Source organism: Camelus dromedarius, chromosome 16 (genome assembly GCF_036321535.1).
Source record: "Camelus dromedarius isolate mCamDro1 chromosome 16, mCamDro1.pat, whole genome shotgun sequence".
NCBI lineage: Eukaryota > Metazoa > Chordata > Mammalia > Artiodactyla > Camelidae > Camelus > Camelus dromedarius.
The window spans coordinates 41,354,692-41,378,137 of record NC_087451.1 but is presented as its reverse complement, the minus strand read 5'-3'; the positions used below and the strand labels follow the sequence as shown (position 1 = coordinate 41,378,137).

At 41.8% G+C, this 23,446-nt stretch overlaps 1 protein-coding gene across 4 annotated transcripts in view; it reads right to left on the bottom strand.

The window, feature by feature from the left end:
* Positions 1 to 228: 228 nt before the first annotated feature.
* KANSL1 (KAT8 regulatory NSL complex subunit 1) overlaps positions 229 to 23,446 on the bottom strand; it is a 164,403-nt gene continuing 141,185 nt past the window's right edge. For 3 of the 4 annotated variants that reach the window (XM_031468785.2, XM_010981734.3, XM_031468784.2), the window contains 9 exons: positions 17,453 to 17,624; positions 8,858 to 9,040; positions 8,179 to 8,367; positions 7,697 to 7,845; positions 4,365 to 4,486; positions 3,675 to 3,732; positions 3,360 to 3,472; positions 2,345 to 2,597; positions 229 to 1,995 (listed from right to left, as the gene is read on the bottom strand). In XM_031468785.2, coding sequence (XP_031324645.1) covers positions 1,768 to 1,995; positions 2,345 to 2,597; positions 3,360 to 3,472; positions 3,675 to 3,732; positions 4,365 to 4,486; positions 7,697 to 7,845; positions 8,179 to 8,367; positions 8,858 to 9,040; positions 17,453 to 17,624 — 1,467 coding nt within the window. In that variant the 3' untranslated portion in view covers positions 229 to 1,767. Of the gene's footprint in view, positions 1,996 to 2,344; positions 2,598 to 3,359; positions 3,473 to 3,674; positions 3,733 to 4,364; positions 4,487 to 6,543; positions 6,709 to 7,696; positions 7,846 to 8,178; positions 8,368 to 8,857; positions 9,041 to 17,452; positions 17,625 to 23,446 lie in introns of those variants that run through there. The other variant, XM_064495704.1, reaches the window with a different exon arrangement.

Genomic DNA, 23,446 nt, shown 5'->3' with positions numbered 1-23,446 from the left:
TGTTTTACACAGACCGCTTCCTCCTGGCATCCCTCATCTCCTCCTCCTGTGAAAACCACCACGCCCTCTCTCTGGTGATAATCAGAGGACCCTGCCAGGCGCCCAGAAGGCAGAAGACTCTCCAGGCTCGGGGCAAGTCAGAGGGCACAGAGAACTGCTCCACCAGGGCCGGCTCCTCAGCTGCCACCATTACCATGTCCAGTGTCAAGAAGGGCCTGGCATACAGCATTCTGTAACTTTTTTTTTTATTATTTTTTTTTGACTTTTTCCTTCCTTTTTTTTTTAAGCACTAGTCTGTGCTTTGCGAACAGAATCAAGACATTAACAAAGATCAGCTTCTCTGAAGAAAAGCATTTCTATAGAACAAAGACAGCTACATATCTCGCTGCCAATACACAGCTCAAAGCAGGAAAAGAAAATATTTACAAAATACAAGTTTTTTTTTTCCATTTTTGTTTTTGTTTTTTTTTTTTACAATGCTAAAAGGGTTATTCAGAATTTTCAACCTTATAAATAGAAGAAGCACTTTATGCATAGGGATATGGTGCATTATTGTTTTTTAAAGAAACAATGACAAACCCTTTAACTTGCAAACAGAATCAAAAAAAATTCACTAATGTTGAAAATTGTGAAAAAACCCCAACCATTAAGCAGTTTGTTTACTATTTTTATATGATTACAAAAAAATGGCAAAAAAAAAAAAAGTCCTTATTGCCCCCCCGCCCCCCTTTTTGGTGATGTGATCATACATGAAACAGGCACAAGGTTAACCCAGGGGGGTGATGGGGGAGTGATGGGAACCACAGCTAGGACCAGACAGTGTTCCACAGGCAAGGGGAGCTGGAAAAAGGATCTGATTGACATTGACAGGGAACTGGATGGGGAGGAAACATGACCCAATGGCTCGGTCAGTGAAAACAGAATTATACAGGGGAGATGGCTGCTCATGTCCCAGAGCCCCTTGAGTCTGCAGAGGAGTGGGAACAGAGGTTAAGTAATCCTAGCCCTACCTTGATAGACTAGGATAGGTGGTAAAAACGTTCCAGGTGGAAAGACTGGTGTGTGTGTGGCGTGGGGGAGCGGATGAGAGGGCATGAAGGGGCAGGACGGGGACCTGAGCAGCCGCAGCCAGGTTACTCCAATTAAGGAGTCAAAACAGGGATGACCAAATGCAGAGGAAACCCAAATAGGTCTCCAAGATCTGGGTGACAAGGGGAAGCCATCCTGTCAGCAGAGAGCTGGGTGAGAACAGCTGGCAGTTCCAGCCACGAGGCTCTGGTAGGGGTGCTCTAGCACAAAGACGACCAAGGGGACCCTGCTGGGAGGGCAAGAGCCCAAAGCATGCTGCCCTGTCCCACCCTAACCTCAGGTAGCGACGCCGAGCTGGAGGTTCCCTTCCCTCTGCCCACCTGGCTGTCCCACCTTGCCCACAGGTGTGAGGGAGAGGGGCGATCATCCAACATCGCTAAGTCCAGTGATTCAACAGTGCAGAGGATGTGCCAGGACCAGGCCAGCAGGGTCTTATCCTGAACTTCTGTTTGCCAACTGGAGGAAGTGCTCAGGTGTGTGACAATAAAACATGGAAACCAAAACAAAAACAAAACAAAAATCAAAACAAGAAAAAAATACCAAAGTAGAATCTAAATTCCTTAAATTCACTAAAAACTGTGAAAATTTTCGGCATATGATGTTTGAATATCAAACGCAGAGATTTCTGAAGCTTTAATGCCAATAGTTAGTGAGTCTGTTTAGATTCTCGAATCCCGCTCATCTGTGAGTTGGACGCTGGGCTGTGACTGTTGCTGCCAGATGCCGACTCTTGAGGGGAACGACGGGAGGCGAAGTGGGTGCCACCTCTGTCTCCCGGCCACTCTTGCTGCCTGAGGTGCGCCGAGTGCAGCGGGATGCCCGTTCCTGCGCATCCAGTTGGTCCTCACACTCTGCCTGGGGACTGTACGCCAGGGGGAAGGTTCGCCGCTCCCATGGCTGGACGGACTGTGGGCAGACAAGATGCCTTAGTGAAGACCAAGTCCCAGCCTATCTCCTGCTCCAAGGCCCTGCCCCAAAACACATGGACTGGAGTCTACGACCAGTCTCTCTCTCTCTCTAGAGTTCCTGGGGAGGTTTGGGAAGGATTTTCATGGAGTGGGCACCCTTTAACAACAGCTAGTTCCATGGTACCTTCAGAAAGTCAATTTCAAGTTCAGCCCCTTGTTCCCTTCAAAATGGGGGTCGGGGGGAGGAAGAGGAGAGAGGAGTTCATAAAATGAAGATCCATCTTGAGCAGGTACTGTCCCCCAGTTCCCTGCCACCCGCCAATCCCATGAAAAGGCAGTATTCTCACCTGTTCATCCAGCCCCAGCTCTGGTGTGGAACAACGGGTGTCTTCACTGGCTAGGTGTCTCAGAGCGTCCCGAGCCACAGGAGTGAGGGGGGCCGAGTGCAGTTCTGGGCTAATGGGGCTTCTGGGGGATTGACCGTGGGAGAACTCTGACAAAGAGTGGCTACTGCTGACATCAGGGGAGGCGGGTTGGGGGGTGGAGGGGTTGGCACTGCCCAGCTGGGGGGTTGTCCGGCCGTCTGATGACCTGTAAGACCTGTACACCAAGTGCAAACCTTAGTGCCTGGGTATAGGGAATTTCTTACATGTTTATTTTTGTAACGGACGGGGATGGGGAGGTGGCATGAAAGAAGCATCCCGACCAGAGGTACTGAGGTAGGCTGACACCAACAGTTCTTTCCTAGGAACTACAAATCCCTCACTTCCCCCCACCACTGTGCATAGGCAGATACACAACATGACGTCTGAGAACTGTGTACGCCTATCATCCCGAGAAAACACCAGGGCTGAACAATGCTGGGGGCCAATCCCTGGCACAGTGCCCAGTGGATTCACAGGGTAAGCAGGATAGTCCAGACTCTGAAAACCATATGCAAAGAAAAAGGCAAAAACAAGAGCCCTAAATCTTTGTACTTGAGAACGCTGAGGGCTCTTCATTGTTATTAATAAAGGGAGACAGGGTAGGACAGTTCTTCCAAGTAGCACCACAAAACCACACTCCACTGTCCAAAGAAGGTGAACTTGTGGTGGGGCCTCCAAATGCCATAGGCAGCTTGCTCCTGGAGCCCAGGAGATCACTAGAGTTTGTCAGAATTGGACAGTAACCACTGAGCAAGGATGCTCATGAGTTCCAACAGACACCAAGGAACTTCTGCATTCTCAGCCATCGCCAATGAATGAAGATGCAGAGCAACTAAGAGGCAGTGGCAACTCCACAGACACAGTTAGGGCCCAAACTCCCCGTTCACCCTCCCTCCACAGGCGCTGGGAGCCTGCGCCTGCCCCACTGCCCCATCACCTGCTGCCCCGCCGCTGGGGTGGCACACTCGTGGTCCACAGCCACCGAGCCCTCTCCATCTCCTCACATTTGGCATGCAGGGCGGCAAAGGCTGCATCAGATAGGTCCTCGATCTGCAACAGAGTACCTTCAATGATCCCCTTTCCTCCAGGGAGACAAAATCTAGAAGCAGCCCCACCCATACTAGGTTCTCCCTGGTCAGCACAGGAATACGACGGGCTTGCACTTGACACCCACAGGTCCTGAGGCGTGTGCACCTGTGTGAGTGTGTGTGTACGTGTGTATTCTTCTCAGAGGGAATGATCATGCAGTTACCTCCTCGTTCTCCTCATCAGGACTCCCCTTCAGAGACCGAAGATCAACCTCTCGCCAACTGCAAAACCAGGAAGAGACAATCATGAGATGGCAAGCAGCCTGGGGCAGAATAAATACGTCTGCAAAAGCCCGAGAGCCCTGCACTTGGAGTGACTCTGCTCTCTGCTGGGCCTCTCAGCCCTGGAGGCCGCCATGAGAGACCCCAGACTCAAATGCCCACAAGGGGCCAGAAACAGGGGAAGCAGGCTGAGGGTGGAACTAGAGCTGGGAGACTTACAAACTCAAGCAAAAGAACTTGTTTAAAGAGGACTAGCATTACTCAGCACCAGCTGATTGCTACATTTTGCGAATGCGTATACAGGGTTGCCCAATCTTTTGATTTGTCAACAAAAGCTGGAAATAAAGATTCGTATGTGAAATCCTACATTGATGCTGACAACAAATTCAGTATTTTAAAACATATTTTATGTATCAAACAAAACGTCTTAAGCCAGTTTCTGCCCTGTGGTCTGGCTCATGCTCACATAATGGGAATTACATACAGAAATAATTTCACTCTGATCAGGTAGTCTTCCTCTTAAAGAGAAAAAAAGCCTAAGGTTAGGGCCCAAAGCTCAGTGATGAGAGAAGAGGGAAAAGGGGCAGTAACAGGAAGAACAGGGAGAAGAGCTGATTATCTAGAGCCTCTACCTGGGAGTAAGGATTTCCTTGTATTGTAGTTTCTCTACACGGGTTGTTGCGGCGACAGACATTGGGATGACAATGTTGTTAATATCGAATGAACTCTCTCCCCTTCTCCTCCTTACTGGCTGCTGTAAGACAAAGTGAAGTTTAAAAGGGAGGAACAATTCTACAAACATCAAATCATACATCTGAGATTTAAAACAGGATAACAGATAACCAGACATGTGGGTCCTTGGGTGGGGCCTGGGCAGGGACAGTAGCAGCTGCCTGCACCTAGATGGTCCCGCAAAGACAAAGTTCTCAGGAGAAATACTAGGTGATCCTGAGGAATATCTCAATATCTCCTATGCACAGGTCTTACTGGCCACCTCTTTCTTCATGGGCTCACATGAGAAGACACTTCTGTTGAACTGTACATGGATGGGTGTCCTGGGGCCTTGAGTCAACTGCTGTGGTTCCTACTCCTCTACACATACTGTTACTACTCCCTCCCCCCTATTAAATCCTCCCATCTGCTCCCCCTTTTATCCCTGTCTACAACGTAGACGCAGGTAGCTCCTAAAAGCAACAATTAAGCTTAGTGGTGCCTGAGTTAAAAAGATGAATCCCCTTAACCTGAAAGATGCCCAAAGGATAGGCCCAGCTCAATAGATCATCTAACCCTGGTTGTCATGAAAGCATCTCCTCCTTGTAGATCTGAACTCTTCGGCTAAATCTGTACCCACCATCTGCTCAGTCCTTACGTGATTTAGAGCTGAGAGCTTTCTAGCTGTATCAGTGGAGGTGAGTGGAGGGAAACGAACGAAGAGGACCTGGCTGTCTATAGCTCACACTCCTGGAGAAAGACTAACAAGGATCCATATCAGAGGAGGAGGCGGGCATCTGCAGCAGTTGGGAGATCAGAGGAAGAATAAAGCTGGGAGCCAAAGGGCATGGTTTCTTAGATGGAGGGGCAAGTCCACAAGGTGCCTGTGCCCAGATAGCAAACACCCTGCCCTGAAACAGAGAGACTGGCAACTGAGCTGTGGGAGGCCAGAGGGAAACAGTGGGATGACAAACATGCTGCCATGGCGACAATACAGCTGCAAACACCTAAGAGGCTGCATTCAAACCCAAACCACCAAGGGTGGTCAGCCCAGGTTTTAGGTTAACCAGTTACCCTAAAAGAGATGAAGAGATGTCCACAAGTCTTGCCTGGCTGAGTTCTGCAGCTGAGGTTTAGTGACCTCATACCCAGAGGCCTCTGTCACCTCTGCTGACCTTACACATCCCACTACAAGAACCTGAAAGAAGCCTTAAGAGACAGCTTTCCCTGTACCTTGTTCAAGAATGAATGTGAGACTGCTGGTAGAAATGTGTATGTATTTTCCCTGAATCTTCTTGGGCCTGATGTTATAGCAGCCTAATGTTAGTATCTTCAAGTCAAAGAGACAGGAGTGGGTAGTGGGGTTCAATAGGCTCGAGTACCCATCCTATATCTAGATCGCCCAGTTCTATCAGGCACCCATTTGGTCTAATCCAACTTCTCTCTCCTGTCTAGAGCCAGAAATGGAGGGCAGGTGCTGGGAATGGAAAGTGGTTTCCAAACCTGTCTGCACATCAGAAGCAAAATGAGTGCATTTAAAAAAAAAAAAAAAAAAGTTTCAGAGGTGATTCTGATGCATCCACTGGCTTTTTTGGGAAAAACTGCCACACATACCCCTTTCCTCTCCTCCCCCATCATTTCTCCAGTGTCTTCTAGCTTCTCTACCTTATTTTAACTATCTGGCTTATCACCCTCCTTCCTATTAATAAATCCAGACTATTTAAAAAAAAATGGCAGCAAGAGTTTTAGGGGCAGCATAGTGCTATATACTAACTTTGTACTCATTAAATAATTATGAAAATTTCAAATGATCCAGGCCTAAGTTTACACTCTCCAGACAGATGAGGGCTGGCAGGTGAGAACATACTGAAGTCTCAACAAGTCCTGGATCTCAGAGAATATCTTCTATCAGAATTAGTCTCTTTGAAACCTTTTGGTTTTTTGAGACCCCCTGCTAATGGATCACTGTTTGTGATAGATACTACATACCTTTTAAGATAAAATTTGTAAGTATGGGAGGTGAATAAGGGGGAGGAACAAGGAGGTCTTTTGGAAAAGACTGATTTTTAAGAGCAAAGACAGAACAATGTGAATTCCCACCTTTTCACAGAAGTCTAGTTGAGCACATTTTGCGGGCTTAGAAGTTTCTCAACGTAAGCTCTGAGGGGGCTTCAAAGCACCTGCCTGAGTCACCTCGGCAATTCCCCTCCTCAGGCTCACAGTGCGCGGCGTGATGGCAGGAGGTGGCTCTGCAGTCAAGACTGCCTGGGTTTGAATCACAATTATAACCCTCACAAGTCGCCTTGCCTTATGCAATTTACTTAACCTTGGAAAACCTCAGTTTCCCTGCCAACAAAATGGGAATCTTTTATACCACCTACATTTCAAAGGGCGTTACAGGACTGACTGAGGTAACACATATAAAGCACTAAGTACTGACACAATAGCATTCATAGCATTTTATTATTACTATCACCACTATTACTATTATAACTCCTATATAAAGGACTCTTCAGTGAGCACAAAGCAGCTACAGGTGTATGTGTTCAAGGAGGTACACACTAAGGAACTAAAATATTAGAATGATATTACTGGGAATGTGTGTCTGGAATGCTCATGCAAACAGCCTATAGGGTGGAGGGAGGTGCTGCAAAAGGTGATGGGGGCAGATAGCCTGCCATTATGAGTGCACGACACATCAGTACTGCCAGGGTGGCCTGTTGGATCTGTAATTCTGCTCTGTACACCTGGAAAAACATGGGCTCTGCATCTCCCTTCCCTTGCAGGTGCCCTAGCAAGTCCATCTGCTGCTTATTCTCAGGACTTCAGCTCCACGTCCCAGAAGAGTGAAAAAAAGGAAAGCAAAGGTCTCCGATGCCCACAGGCGTATCTCTCTTACAACCCTCCTCTCATGTTTACTTCTTGGACCAACTGGGTTAGTCATAGTATTGTTGAGTCCTGTGTGAAACTCAGCCTTGCAGATCTTGAATAATCATAGATCACCTTAAGAGTCTGCTCAGCTCAGATCCATCTCCACTATGAAAAACAACTCAAGGAAAGCAATGTAACAAAAGATCATATACCACCACTTTGACTTAAACATAACACATATGTCGTGACGAGCTGAGTCCCCATAACCATCCTGGCCCTCAAAGCCCACACTCTACACCGTCCTTGGACCCACTTGAATGAGCTGTAACTGCAGAGGGGCTGCCCTCTGCAACTGCCCTGCCAACTTCACGCAGGTACTTACAGACGCGCTGGCTGGGACCTGTGGGCTGGAGCTGGTGGGTGCAGAGGTGTCTGATGAGGCGGAGAGCTGTCGCACCAAGGGACTGTGTGGTGGGTGGTGGGTGGCCGCCAAGTAGCTTGAGCTGCTCATGTCTGTGTGATGCTTCAACACTGCAGAAGTCAACACAAAAGAGGAATACATGGCTACCTCAACCAGCTCTACTTCTAGCATAAGCTCAGAATGCCAGCGATACACAGTAAAGGCAGAAATGCTTTCTAAGCCTAGAGGATAAAAAGAGGAAGCAAACTGGCTGACAGGAGGCAGGGGTGGAGCAGAGGTTGCTGTGGCAGTGAGTGACCTGCACTTGAAAGCAGTAGGGCCCCTCTACTCTGCCTTCCTAGAAAGTGAAGGACAAAGCTAGGGGCAATGAAGAGAAGCCCAGGCTGCCCCAGAAAGCCCTGAGAAGGTGCAGATGCAGGCAGAGGTGCCGGGCCTGGCCCTACCTTCACTTCTCTCAGATGAATGGTCTCGCAACCTCATTCTGCTGTGGTTTGGGTCGTGCACAGGTGGCGGCGGGTTGAGCAAGCGCTCTGCTTTTGGCGCTGTCACTCGCTCCACCAGAGGCACGGCCCCCACATCGTCTAAGTGCTGCCTGTGGGTCCTGTCAGGCCGGGTTTGGTGATGGGACAGCTCTGAAGAGGGGAACAGAAAAAGAGCTGTGAAATATCTTCTGAAAAATCTTTTATTTGAGTTCCGAGCTCTTGAGTTCTCTCTAGGCCAATGATAGACACCCAGGGCAGCAGGATAGTCCCCTGAGACAGAAGCTTCTAGCAAATAACACAATGGCCAGGATAGGCCAGGGAGCCCACAGGGCCCTCAACTAGAGAAGTGTGACACCAGACTACAGAAGATAGTCTGCCCACAGATGGACCCAATGCCATGGCACAACTGGCAGTTCACTGAGCATTTTGGGTCTTGCTGCAAGATACACAGTCTGGAATGGCTTTCAAAGTCCATCTGAGAGCACCCAAGATAAGCAGAAAAAAGAAGACTGTGAGCTGGATTTATATCCATTACTTGTCACTCCCAACCCCGACACAGTGCCATGGCCATCCCAGTAACCTGAGAACATGGGAGGAACAGAAAAGTAACCGGAGGCCTCTCTGGACCCCTGCAACTTACTGGCTGTTGTTAGGAAGGAGTTGACCAACTTGTGCCTGTCTTTACGAGCTGGATCTGGCAGACTGCCTGGCATGGGTGCTCTGTGCTTAAGTGAAAACTTTTTTGGAGGTTTGATTTTGTCAAAAGGCTTGTTCTGCCACTGAGATTTCAGCATGCTCTGGAAGTGCAGGCTTGTGGGAACATCTGTAAGAAACACAAAACACTGGAGGTTAATCCAGACACCTGGGCTCTGGGTGCCTCTCTCCTGAAGTGAGGCGTGTTCACAGTAACTCTAGCTCTCCAGTGAGTAAGACCTATATCACACCCTTCTTTTATTCGCCCAGTGGCAGGATGACCCAGCCAGGCAAGCACTGTCATATTGAAGATCTGTTCACTGAAACTTTACTGAAGATCATTCTTTTATTCGCATACAGGCAAGTCACAGGTGCCTTTTATTTTCAAGTTCTAAACAAAAACAAAATCTGAAACACCTTTTGTTAGATTGATGGATTTTTCTTTGTTCATGTGTTCTGCTAAATCTGTTAACTTTATTGGTTTGAAAGATTGATACACAACACCCCATTTCTACTTTTAGAAACAGAAACATTTCAACCCACTTCTATCAACATTGTTAATCAGGACATATTCATTCAACATTTACTGTTTATCAGACCCTGTACTGAGTACTATATCGTCCCCTAAATAAGAACCTCACCATTCTTCCTCCTCTTTCCTCCAACCCCCACCACCTACCTCTAGAGATTATCTAGCTTTTAAAACCTGAGTAGTTAATATTCAATATCACAAATTAACCTTTTAGACGTAATTATAATTTTTACCTTTTTTTGGGGGGGGGGGTTCACTATTGTTTCCTGCATCCTTCCATTTTCTTAGTTTCCTTTCTTATTTTCCTAAGAATATGGCCTGAGTAATTTCTTTAGAAAAAGTATTTCTAGATTAAAACTAGTTTTCTCTCGGACCTTTAAACCCACTGCATCACAGATAAGATGGAATCTGACTCTTTTTCACTTGTAGGTGGTCTATTTCTTAAGTTTTTGAAAGACAAAACAAAACAAAGCTTGCTGTGGTATTTAGTCAGTTTGGGGAGAACTGCAATACTGAGTCTTTCAATCCATAAACATGGTGTATCTCTCTAGTTATTCAGGATTCAGTTTTCTCTCATCAGTGTTTGGCAGCTGTATAGGTCTTAAACATATTTTGTTAACTTGATTCTTTCTCAAGTATTTCATATTTTTTGACGCCATTATAAATGATAGCACTTAAAAAAATGTCAATTTATAGTTGTTCACTGTTAGCATATAGAAATACAATAATTTTTAATACAGTGACCTGTATCCTGTGATCTTGCTAAACGCATTATTAATACCTTCTGCTGCTTTTGTGGAGTCACCAGTATTTTCTACACATTGAAGTATGTCATCTACAGAGAGACTGTTCTACTTTCTTTACAATTTGTATGCATTTGATTTCTATTTCTTGCTCTATTATTCTGGCTAGAAACTCGAGTGGCAATGTGAAACTTAGATTGTCTTTTTTTATAGTCTCATTTCTGAAACATGGATACAGGTGTAGGTCTCTTTTCAGGGTTCTGAAAAGCCTCCACAGTCCGTTTTAACCTGAAGACCAGCACATCTCTCTTTAGCTCCCAGTTCCTCCTGGACATCATTAACTACCTGGGACATACTCAAAAGTCCCAGCCCCCAAGTCCACACGCACTACTGCAACAAAGAATGAAACACCACTGCTTAAAGGAAGACGGGAAAAATCCGACTTAGCTACATTCCAAAACAAGTCCAAATTTACCAGCAGACAATGTCAGGTCTCATCCCTACTTCTGTGTCCTTTTTCAATTGGGCAAAGAAACTCCCCGTAACAGCTCCTACCCCACAGGAGTTTATGCAAAAGCGTGTGCTCTGGGCTCTTTTCTCCTGACTCTATTTCTCCACAGTTATCCTATCTGCCATCTTTCAAAACTCATTCCAAACTCTACTTAACAATGGCATGCTTTCTTTTTTCAGAATTGTTAACTTATTCTATGTAATGTATTTTCTAGACATTTAATGTGGTTTTGGCTCCCAGGAAGGATAGAAGATATATGCTCAAAGTGAGCTAGGAGTGGGGGACAGAGAAAAGGAGAATAAATGAACATTTACTGAACCCATTTTTTGGTGCCTGGCAATGTGTATCACTTAATTTTCGTAATAATTAATTCCATGATGTAAGTGTTACTATGTTCCCTTTAAACACAGAAAACAGGTGCAGGGAGGTGGATTAGGTGTCCAAAGTTACATAGTTTAGTAAGTAACAACCAACATTCAAACTCAGGTCTGTATAATTCTAAAACCCACACCATGAGATTATTCTTTGGCCTAGATAATGGAGAGGTTTTATTCTGAGGTGAAATCTGATATATCTCAAGTTATTCCCAAGGAACTGGGGAGTACAGGATATTTTTCAAAAGAGTTCTGCAGTGTAAAAAACAAAAAAATTTCTTTCCATGGTATAGACCACGAATTTCATGACACTTCAAAGAACAAGTCTGAACACTAGGCCTTTCAGGACTGGAAGGAACACATTCCCAAGTGAATAAAATAGTTCCATTCTCAGGATGATTCTCCTCAATGGGCAAGCAGCCTCAGCACCAGACATTACTTTCCAGTTTGGAGCACAGATCACTAGATCCTTAACTTAAATCAGTGAAACAAATTAGGAAAACTATTAAAGTTTTAGTGACAATAAGTATTTGTTACATGTCCAAGCAGGAGATACCTCTATAGGAACAGTGCTGTCTTCTGAAGTTTTTTTTCCCATAATTATTGTTTCTTTTCTACACTTCAAAACAGATTCAACTATCCCAATGCCTTAAAATAAATATGTCAGCTTTTGGCAGCCTTGAAGTTGGGGAGATCCCAGCCAGGCCAAGGACTTCAGAACTCACTGTGCTCGCAACACTTGGACCCCACCCTAAGCCCTTAAAAACAAACAAACAAACAAAACAAAACAAAACAAAACTTCCCATAAAAATTGAGTTTAGAGGTATTCATGATAAAAATTCTTTGTTCTAATTCAGAGTGGTTGGGGGAAAGGCTGTATAGGAAATAAAGCATCATCTAGAGGCAGTCTAGAGGCATTCTGACAGTTGGGCTGAGCTCAAAGGTGTAAAGGCAGCTCAAGAACACTTCCTCTATATCCCAGGATGCCCCCCTTTGTTAGCAGAAAAGTTACTCCCACCTGGCAAAGGCTATGCAATGGGACTACAAAAACACAGTGATTTCATTTTTTCCCTTTTATTTTCCCTAGTCATCGTGCTCCCAAACCTGAAAATTAAGCCAGGGAGAAAAAAAGAGAGGATGTGGTTATGGTGGAAATAAGTAGCCCTGGACTCAGGTCCTGTTCCCATCACTGAGCAGGAGGAGAAAACAAGAACAAATCACTTAGCTGAGCTTGGTTAGCTTCTTCATCTATAAAATGAGGCAGTAAGATTTGATCAGGGCTGGTAACATCCTAGCATACATGCTCCAGTTCTCCCCTCTTCTGCTGCTACAGTCACAGGCTAATCGCAACACTCTTTCTATTGTACCCCAAGACCTTAGACCCGTCTCAGAAGATTAATGAGTTAATTAAATCCAGACAGCCACTATCAATCAATTCAAGTAAGCACAAGAGAGAAAAGACATTTATATGTTATTGGTAGACTAGTTGACTGCTGAGTCTCTCAACTCAAACGTTAAATCAATGACTCTTCAACTAAAACTCCTCTCCTAATCCCCTCTCCTCATTTAAACGCTCTCAAGTGGAAGCTGGCTTAAGTGTAGACCACCACCTTGTGCCCTGAGGTATTAAGCAGAATCAAGAATAACTTACCCTATCAACCCACTGAATAAGCAGTTAGGGATAATAACAAACTATTTAAGGGACTCAGGCTGGTACACTTTGCTAGAAGTTTGCTATATTTTAACTGCTTTCACATAAGAGTGAACAGAAACTCAGTTAAATCCCCCAATCAGTGAATAAAAATGATCTCTTAGGAACTGTTGGTCTGAGTTCATGCTCTGAGTACGTAACACCACCTGGGATCCACACAGAGCTAAAGCTCAAAAATCTTAGGCTGGATACAGAGGACCTGAAAGCAAGCAAAGAAAGAGACAGGAAATGGAACAGGATACAATAGTGACCCACTGTGAAGAGGATTTCATACATTCTATACTTGCAGAGGTAATGGTGGTAAACTGCTATCATCAGAGAGGAGGGTGCAGATGCTTGATCGGGTCAATGACCGGAAACAGAAGTGATTATTAGTATCATCTGAGGTTACTATTCCCTCAAACAAAATAAAAAGAGACCTTGACTTCAGGCCCACCAGGGTGTGATATTCCATGATTCACTTCACTATTTTACTCATTACTTTCCACCATTTTCTGAAGCACACTTTCTTGTGCTGTTTTGTAATGCTCACTCCCTCCTCCTGCTGGTAAGTTGCAGTAGCCTCATGTATACAGCTCATTGTCTTGGCAAGCTCTCTCGAAACAGCACAGATCTTCATGGCCAGCAGGTGGTGCTCTTATTAAACTCAAACCTAAGTCATTCTTTTCCCCAAGGTTAGACATCTTTTACTTTTCAAGCTAAGGATTAACTGGCTTCATTAAAGTAAGGTAATAAAGAAACAAGCCCCTCCTTCTGGAGTACTAAATGGTTATCACACATAGTTCCTCAAATTAATGGGAGTGGTGGAGGTATGGTCAAGATGGGAGACAAAACTCTGGGATTAAGAGCTGCAATTGGTTCTCATCCTAAAAAACTATGCAAACTGGTTAGAAAATATTAGTAAAACTATATGAAAATGAAAAGTTGAAAGTCCTGCCATCTTTAAATATATTCTAGAGAAGAGGCTGCAAAGGAGTGGCCAGAGGTCAGGTCTGGAGCACATGTTTAACTCACACAGTATTATGTTGACTGCTGGTCCTCATTATTACTTGCTTTTCTACGCAATGATATACGGGTGAATCTCAATACTTTAGGAGGTGCTGTTCACACAGAATAATAGCACCCTTTGGAACTTGGTATCTTTGTGGCCCTGGGAATCTTCCAGTATACAAATAGATTGCATTCTGAATATGGCAGCCATTTGGATCAAATCAAAATTATGCCGATAGGAACAATGCTAGATACAGTAATTTAGGTCCCCAAGTCAACCCACATAAAGTCTAATTTATCCATAGGCAAGTATGTTCATACAGCCTACTTAGCATAGTAAAATACACATAATATTTTCCTTCAGTCTCGAAGAAGGGAAGAAGGGGAGAAGGGAAGGAAGGGGTGGGAGAGAGACAGACAGAAAGACACAGAGAGACAGTATTTAGGGGCAGGCAGGAAATGAAGATCATGAAGACCAAAGAAGGGGTGTTCCATATCTTTCCTTCCTTTTCCCCTCATTGCTACCTACACTTGTTTGGAATGGAATGAAGTGGCGAAGTTTAAGGGCAGTGGTCAGATCTATAGATGTGATGCAGTTGGAAGGACAGAAAGTGTTAACAGGAAATGGGAATCTCTAAGTAGAGATGCTGAATGATGGAACAAGAGATGTCAGGCAGGTGGTCTGGGCATATCTGATTGGGGGATGTGGGAAAAACTGACAATTATACATGGTAATATTGTTGACAAAGGAACAACCACCATATTTATCAGCTGATATTCAATAAGTACAGAGGAGACCTTATCAGCATCAGAACGTAACTATAGGCTTCAGGAATCTTTACTCACATATTCACCATACAATTAAACAGTGTAATCCTGAAAGAGTAATCCAAGAAATGTTCCTGAGTCTTCCTGGTGGCGCTCTCTGCCGAAAGCTGGCGTCTCCTAATAGCCTGGCTGGGAACAAGCATGAACTATAGTGAAAAGGACAGTATCAGATGACCTGGGTTTGAGTCCTGGAGCCATCTACATCAGCCACGTAGCCTAAGATAAACCACAACCTCTCTAAGCCTATTTCTTGATCTGTAAAACTGAAGTAACCCCTTACAAGATTACTGAGAGAAGAAATAAGTATGGGAAAAGTGCTACATAAACTATAAACTATAAAATGCTATACAAATATTATCTTAAGTTACATGAGCTACAATCCAAATGGTAAAAGAAGGTAGAAAGTCAATGACTCTGGAATCTGAAGCACAGAGGAAAGTATTTTAGTGTTTTCCATTTATTATGTTCCAAAGCTTATTTACTGTTCCACCACTCCTGACCTAAACCCCTGCCTTGCTTGCTATCCATATGTTTCAAGTTTCCTAAATATTTCCACTCTTACTAGAAGTCATGTGGCAGCAAGAATATTACACCATACTCTTTCTTACAGTTGAAGGAAGTCTTGATAATAAGGCTTGAAGGAGCTACAGATTTAGGTGACCAAGAAAGAATTCAATCATTTGAAGAACAAAGAACCAGAGGGGATTATAGTCATCCAATGTTTGGCCAACTGTCAAACAGAAGACAGGATTCTCTAGGACAGCTATTAGTAATACTTGTTTTTACAAATAGTTTTATTGAAACAGCCATACACTATGGTTGCTTGTGTGCTACAACAGCAGAACTGTCCAGTTGTGACATACACTAAACCTAGACAGTATACCCCATAAAGCCCCAATTATTTAGTATCTGTCCCTTTAAGAAATATAATATACCACTCATGCTAAAACTTGAGTTTCTTTGTGGGGTGAGGGTATAGCTCAAGTCATATAGCACATGCTTAGCAAGCACAAGGTCCTGGGTTCAATCCCCAGTACCCCCTCTTAATATAAATAAACCCAATTACCTCTCCCTCATCAAACAAAAACAAAAACAAAAACTTGAGTTTTCCCCTCATACCCCCAAGTAAATCTTACATCCCACATAATTCTCATTCCTCAGTCTCCTATTTCAGTTACCTTCTTTTCAAAAACTTGTACAGACTATCTGTAAGGTGCTATGAAGGACAGAGTAGGAAGAAAAACAAGGTCCCTTATCCTCAGAACACTTAAAATTTAACTAATGGAAAATAAGAGCCATAATATAAGCCATAACATATAGATAAAAAACCACAGTGTTTCAAGACAAAATGCTTAAATTCTGTTGGTTTGGACCAGATCATGAGATTGTCTGAAAATCAATCAAACGAATCCAGATTATGAAGGCACTCACTTCCTGTAGTCCATAGAGCAGTGTTTTTAACATTTTTGCTCATGTACTCCCACCATTTGAAATGTAATTTTCAAACAAATCATAAACTCAGACAGTTGTATTTTCTAGAATACTAAACATGTTTTAAAAATATTTATATCAATACCTTGGCATGTAAGTAAATGTAACTAAAAAAAGAAATCTTTCTTTTAAACCCACTTATTCAGATTTCAATCACAGTCTAACTTCTGTTATTAATCCTTTCTTTAAAATTTAAATATAGTTGATGCACAATATGCTAGTTTCAGGTATAAGTTGTTAATTCTCTTAACATTTATTCTAAGGTGATAAAAAAGGCAACAAATCTTGGGGGGAGGGTATAGCTCAGAGGTAGAGTGCATGTTTAGCACGCACAAGTCCTAGGTTCCATCCCTAGTACCTCCATCTAAAATATAAACAAACAAACAAACAAAACTATTTATCCCCCCCCAAAAAACAAAACAACAAAAAAATTAAAAATAAATTAAGACGGAAGGTATAGCTCAGTGGAAGAATGTGTACCTAGCGTGCACAAGGTCCTGGGTTCAATCCCTACTAGTACCTCAATTTAAATAAATAAACAATTACACCTCCCCTCTAAAAAAATAATCACAAAACAAACAAAAATAAAAATTTTTTAAAAAAGCAAAGAATCTTGCCATAGATTATAGTCTAAACAACAAACAAAAAAAAGATACCTTCAACTTCATCAACTTTTTAATTGAAAATTTCCTTCTACTTAACTCCCACGCTTCTTCAGAAGCCATGAAATCTTTGAAATGGTTCCTTTGGTGTCCCTGCTGCCCAAGGTTTTTATACTCTGGAGGGCAAGACCCACAGCAAGACTCTCTACGGGTAAAAGAAATGACTTTTGCAAAATGGGAGAAAAACAATTATGAAAAGGGAAGTAGAAAAGGAAATTCGGCAGACACAGAGGCTTATCAGGTAGATTAACCTTAGAAATACAGCACAAGCTAAGTCTGAGGATCTATGCTTATGTATAACTGGGAAAGCAGTCATGTGACCACAGTAACCCCCACCCCCAACATATGAAGACATTCTTCCAGAACAGTGCTATCTTATTTTACATCATGGCACATAGGCAATACATTTTAAAAGATATAATGGGGTATAACGGACCAGGCTGCTTGTGGTTGGAAGGCAACTGTCCTAGCCTCATCACTTGAAGAGTTAGGGGGAACCCTCTCTTAGCAAGCTGCAAGTTTTTAGTGGCACATTCTGGTCAAAGGATCTGTTGTATCCTATTTGCAAAATTCTAAGAGAAGATTTTGTTGACAGCAGTATCTTGATAGGACCTCAGTTATACCAGAATCTTCGACAACTTTCACTTTGAACTCCTTAATTCTCATTTATTAGACTTGTCTATTATGTGGCCTTTCTTACCATCTGGAAATGCTAGAACTGGGTGAACACAACAGTCCAACTGGGAAAGGCGTTCCAACAAAGGGGCTTCGTAGTGGATTTCTGGAGGCATGGTGTTGGCACTGCCTGAGCCACACAGTGCACAGGAGGGGTTCACATCACAGCCAGAGCGCACGGTGCTATTCCGGTGAACCTGTGAAGAGCCAGACAACACTTAACAATTCAGTGCCTGATAAAAATCCAGCTCCCCATTCATTATCCCAACGATGCAAAAGGCCCTGTCTACATAGCTATATGACACTGCTAACAAAAAGTTTGATTAATTTATTAAAAGATTTCCATTTCTCCAACATGCTAACCTCAGAGTAATTAAGTAAACCTGCTTCTTCTTCAATGATAAAATCCAGTTACTGGAAGGCCTAAGTACTTACCCAAGTATTAAACTTGTGATAGCTGAAAGCTGCCGAAGCTGTGCTTTCTGAGAACACTTTATAAAGCCTGTATGTTTCCACCACACCTTGACAGTTTTCAACCATCTGCAAAAGATGGCTCCTGATTCCTAGATGGGACATGACTTGCTCTCTTCAGCAACTTCATCTACCTAATAGCCTTAACAATAAATAACTATCCACACCTCTCTTGTCCTTTTTACACCTTCTCCTAAAAAGACTTTCAGGTGGTCTCAAACATGGTGGCAAGTTTCCCTAGACTACACAAAACTCATTAGCTACTCTTTAACCTAGCCTAAAATCTACTGTTACAAAGCTCATGCTTAAGTGATGAGAATGAATTTGGTATGGTGAGTGTTCATACCCATAGTCTTTGTGTTAGATTAATTCCAAGGGGGTAGAAATCATTTCCACTAAACTTCCTTTGTATACATGTGGGCAGGATAAGAAATAACCTCTCCAGCTAAATTCACAATGAAAAATAATCTAAGTCGTTAAAAGATTTAATTCTGTAAAAACAAAAACAAAAACAAACAAACAAAAAACACCCATGGAATTTTTATAATTTTTTGCTTTGAGGAGAAAATTTCAAGTCATGGTGAATACAGGATCCTGAGGTTCTAGTGTTAGGACAAACAGGTCTCTGGCATTTGCCAAATCGCAATCCACAAAAAGTTATTTGGGCAGCACACAGTCCTAGAAGAAAGAACTTGACTGGAATGGCACTATGACAAGGAACACTAGGAACAAGGATAGTATCATAATAAAGACAAATGGCAGCATCGAAACTGTGTAACAACTGCGAGAGCTGTATTCAGTTTCAGCAAAGACATCTCTTGAAAGCTGTTTGCCTTCACAGACACACACAGGAGAAAGATAAATAGGAGAACAATGTGGTCTTTATCAACATTGCCCAACTGCCTCCCCCTGCAGCCACATAGATGGATGGCATTCAAAGGCAGCCCTGTGAAGGTTAGAGTGGGCAACTTACACTAAAGCAAAAGAATTCTAATAAGCTGTAATTGCAGGTACTGCTGAAAGGAAATTACACCAACTAAACATGACACTTCTCTGTAGACAACATTAACTGGTACTGTTTTGGGAAAAATATCCCTTACAACTTATTTAATCAGGGCTGGCTTTCTGGGGGAAATAACACTTTGAGGTAGAGACAGGGGCATATATTGGCAGGGATGAAAACCACAGACCATACAGTAGATGAACGAGAGGATTTAATTAGTATATAAAACTTGCACCGAAACTTTAAACATTAAAAAGATTAGGAAAAGATAGTGAAAAAATCAAAATAAGAAATCTTTAAAGGGAGGTATGTTTTTTTTCCTCATTAAACCAATCCATGACAATAAACTAGCTCTCCAAGTGGGCAATGAACAACATTCCATTTTATGGCCAAAGCATACCCCTTGAGTCAAGAGCCAATAGCTTGGGTATAGAGTAAAAAGAATATGGCAAGAATAACAAAGTCAAACTAAGAAAGAGATTAAAATAAAAGCTGAAATTACCAAAAGAGGAAATATATGCTAGAAACAGCAAATTTAAGAACTGTTCTTTGGGAGTTTTTTTTCTCTTCCCAAGAGTGGAGTAGATAGGAACAGACCAATCAATCAGATAAACTATAAGACTGCCCTAACAAAAGAGAAAAGGAAAAGATAAAAACATGTAAGAACTTCTCAAAATAGCACAAGTTAAATGATAAACTGGATACAGGATACAAGAGTACACACACACAGAGACACACATAACTGCCAAATTAAAATAAAAAGTCTTGGCGTATTAATGTCATCCAAATAAAACATTAATATGCAGAGATGCAGAGAGGAGAACATAGGAAAATGTGTAAGAAACCACTGATGTGGTTATAATGAGGAGGAGGAGACTAAGGAGAGCTTTCATTTTCCACATTATGCATTTCTATAATGCTTAAATATTGTGTATTTTTGTATTCTATCTAATCAGGGAATACAATATGCATGCCTTAACAAAAGGTAGGGGCTCAGACAAGACTGTTTCCTCAGTGAAGTCTTTAAAAAGATTAAAGAGCAGATAATTTCTATTCAATTAAAATAGTGGTGCTGGCATAAAGAAATTAGGAAGAATTCTAGTCTTTTTAGAAAAATATAGAATTCTGGCTTAAAGCCTGACAAAAATTATGTGCACACATAACTTTAAACACCAATCTCTCTTTTGAATGAAAAATTGCAAAGTTTAATAAACAGAACCTAGAGGTATATAAAAATACCTTACTACAATTTATTGAGATACATTTTTGGAATTTTTTGAAGGATAGTTTGGTTAACTTAAAATTAATTCACACCTGCTTTGCACAAACCCACAGCCAGAATTTATCCTACAGATACACATATTAAAGACACAAACAACACACAGAAACAAGATACCAAATTGGACACATGAACTTACTAATGTTTAAAAAAAAAAACACAAAAAATAAAAACGACCTACCATGAGCAAGTGGGGATTTATTCCTGGGTATCAAAACTATTCAATATTGGGAAATTAATTAATACAATTTCAGACTGATATTTAACTCCCCCCTCAACATTTCCACTTAGATGTCTTAATAGGTATCTCAGACTCTTCTCAGCTTCCAATTGCTCAGTCCTAAATCCTTGGACTCATGTTAAACTCTTTTTTTATCACACCCCATATCCAATCATGAAATCTTGTAGTCTCCAACGTCCAAATGTATCTAGAACCTACCACTTTATATCACTGCACCCTGCAATCACTATCTTTTCTCATAGGGATTTCTTAAATAGTCCCCTAGCTGGTCTTCCTACTTGCCCTTCCTTCCAATTATTCAACACAGTAGTTGGTATAATCTTGCTTTACAACTTCAGTCAGATCATGCCAGTCCTCTGCTCATAACCTTCCAAAAGGCTCCTCAGCTCTTGAGGAATACAAGCCAAAGTTCTTGCAGTGGTGCACACAAAGCCCTATACCATCTGTCACCTCTATCTCTTCTCTGATCTCATTTCCTTTTATTTCCTGCTTCTCTCCTAGCTCACACTACCAGTTCCTCTGACTTCCTTGTTATTTCCCCAACATGGCACGCAAACTTCCAGATCACGGGCCTTTCACTTGGCTCTTCTATTAGCAACATGGTCATTTCCTGATCTCACGTCTTTTTCTCAAATGCCATCTTCTTATAAATAACTTTTATTTACCAGAAACATACAAGAGAGAATAGAGTCTATTCCTGACTATTCTATTGTCCCGACAATAAAAAATGTCCTAGAATAAGTTTAACTAGAAATTTTAAGCACAAAGGTTAAAGCTATTAATTATTAATACTCTGCAAATTAATCTATCATCTTAAAACTCAACACGTTTTTGGTGCATAGGGGAAAAGAGGCAAATGGGATTTAAACAAATAATCTTAAAACTACAACTGAAGGAATAAATGCTAAGGGGAAAAGATCCCAGAAAATTTCTGATAAGCAAAGGTACAGGGAGTGATTTGCCCTACCACATTTTAAAAGTATTTAAAGGTTACAGTAGTTTTTAAAATCTGCTATTGGTTAAGGAACAGAACAATTAAACAAAAAGAAGTAGACTAAAATATATATGACAGTTTAATGTTTAACAAAGGCAGTATTTCTAAATGAATTAGTTAAAAAAAAATGGATGATGACTTGATGACTTTCAATAAATGAATCAAGGAAATCAAGAGGTCATTCAGGGGGGTTTAAAAAAAAAAGGGGGAAGTTGGATTCCTACCTCACATCAAAATAAACTCCAAAGAATTAAAGATCTAAATACAAAACAAACATTATGCTTAAATTGTGGGGGTTTGGTGGGGGGGGCGTAATCAGGTTTATCTGATGAAGGTACTGAGAACCGAACCCAAGACCTTGTGCATACTAGGTGTATACTTTACTACTGAGCTATAATCCGTCCCAGTCTTTGGGGGGGGGGGTGTAATTAAGTTTAATTAATTTATTTTAATGGAGGTACTAGGGACTGAACTCAGGACCTCATGCACGCTAAGCATGTACTCTACCACTGAGCTATACCCTCTCGCCTTTAAATTATTAAAAAAAAAAAAAATGCAAGGGACTATAAGGAAGTTAAAAGTGTGGGATATGGGACCAGGCTGTCTGGGTTTGAGCCCTGACTCTGCTACTTACTAGCTGTATGGCCACAAATTACTTGATGGCTTCATCCATAATAATGGCTGCCTATCTGGTAAGACTGTTTTGAGGATAAAATCACTAAGAACAGTGTCTGGTCTCAACTGTGTCATTCCTATAGTCATACAATGTACACTATTTTCATTTAATGGAAGAAGGGAAGAAAGAATATAATCATAATGACCATTGACATCAAATTCTAGTTTCTTGCTAATCGTATGAACTCCTCAGGATCATAAAGGATCAATAATGATCAATAATGCCAACTTCATGAGACTGTAGGAGATGTAATATGACTTCACAAACTGTTAAAACACTACACAAATGCCAGCTAAACTAGTATATGTGATGTTTCTCAACAACACCATCACTGACCCTTCGAGCTGGGTAATTCTTTGTTGTGAGGAGCTGTCCTGTACACTGTAGATAAGCAGCAACATCCTTGGCTTCTATTCATAGTGCAAGTAGCACCCTCCTCCCCTGTTTTGTAACAACTAAAAATGACTACAGATACTGTCAAATGTTGGGGGGTGGAGTAGGGTGGGGGCAGGAGTGGTCAAAAATCGTTGAGAACCATAGTGCTCAAATTATGGTCATCCCTCTTAGTAAAATTCAAAGCACAGATTTCTATTAAATATTAATGGCAAAAAAGAAGAAAGCTCTTAAAGCTACTGCAGTCAAGGCAAAAGGACTCAAAACAGCAAGCTTGAAGAGGCTTCCACTAATCAAAAATGACAATTTGAGCATCAAAAAGGATTTCAATGGCTTGAGTAACTCAAGTATGTTTAAATCAATGACTTCATAATCATACATACTGTCCCCCTCCAAAGACTTCATTGATTGCCCTTGGAAGATGACAGGAAATCAACTTATTATTTGAAAATTGGGAGTAAAAGGAAATAAATACAAATCATGCTTTTTTTCTGTACAAACTATACCTCAGGGTAAACCAATAGTAGAAAAGAGCATTTTTCTCTTTATAGAGTCTAGCTAATAAGTAAAATAGAAATTGTACAAGTAGAACATCACTTCAACTCCTAATGAAACAATGGGGTCAGGGAATGACCACCAGCAGCTGCTAACACAAAAAGAGAGACAAGACTTTGACACAACATTGTAAAATGACTATAACTCAATAAAAAAAGTTAAAAAATAAAAAATAAAAAAAATAAAGAGAGAGACAAGACATTACATGTCTTCTGATGTAAGCAAAATTGCCAAACCTCAAACTTAAATTTGTTCAAGTCTCTATATCCAACCACCAGTTTTCAGGAAATACAGGGGACAGAGGAACATCACTGATTCTTAATCTACTAAAAATAAGATAGTTTAATGGATAGAAGGATGGATATATGATAAAATGTGGTGAAACATTAATAGTAGACTCTAGAGGG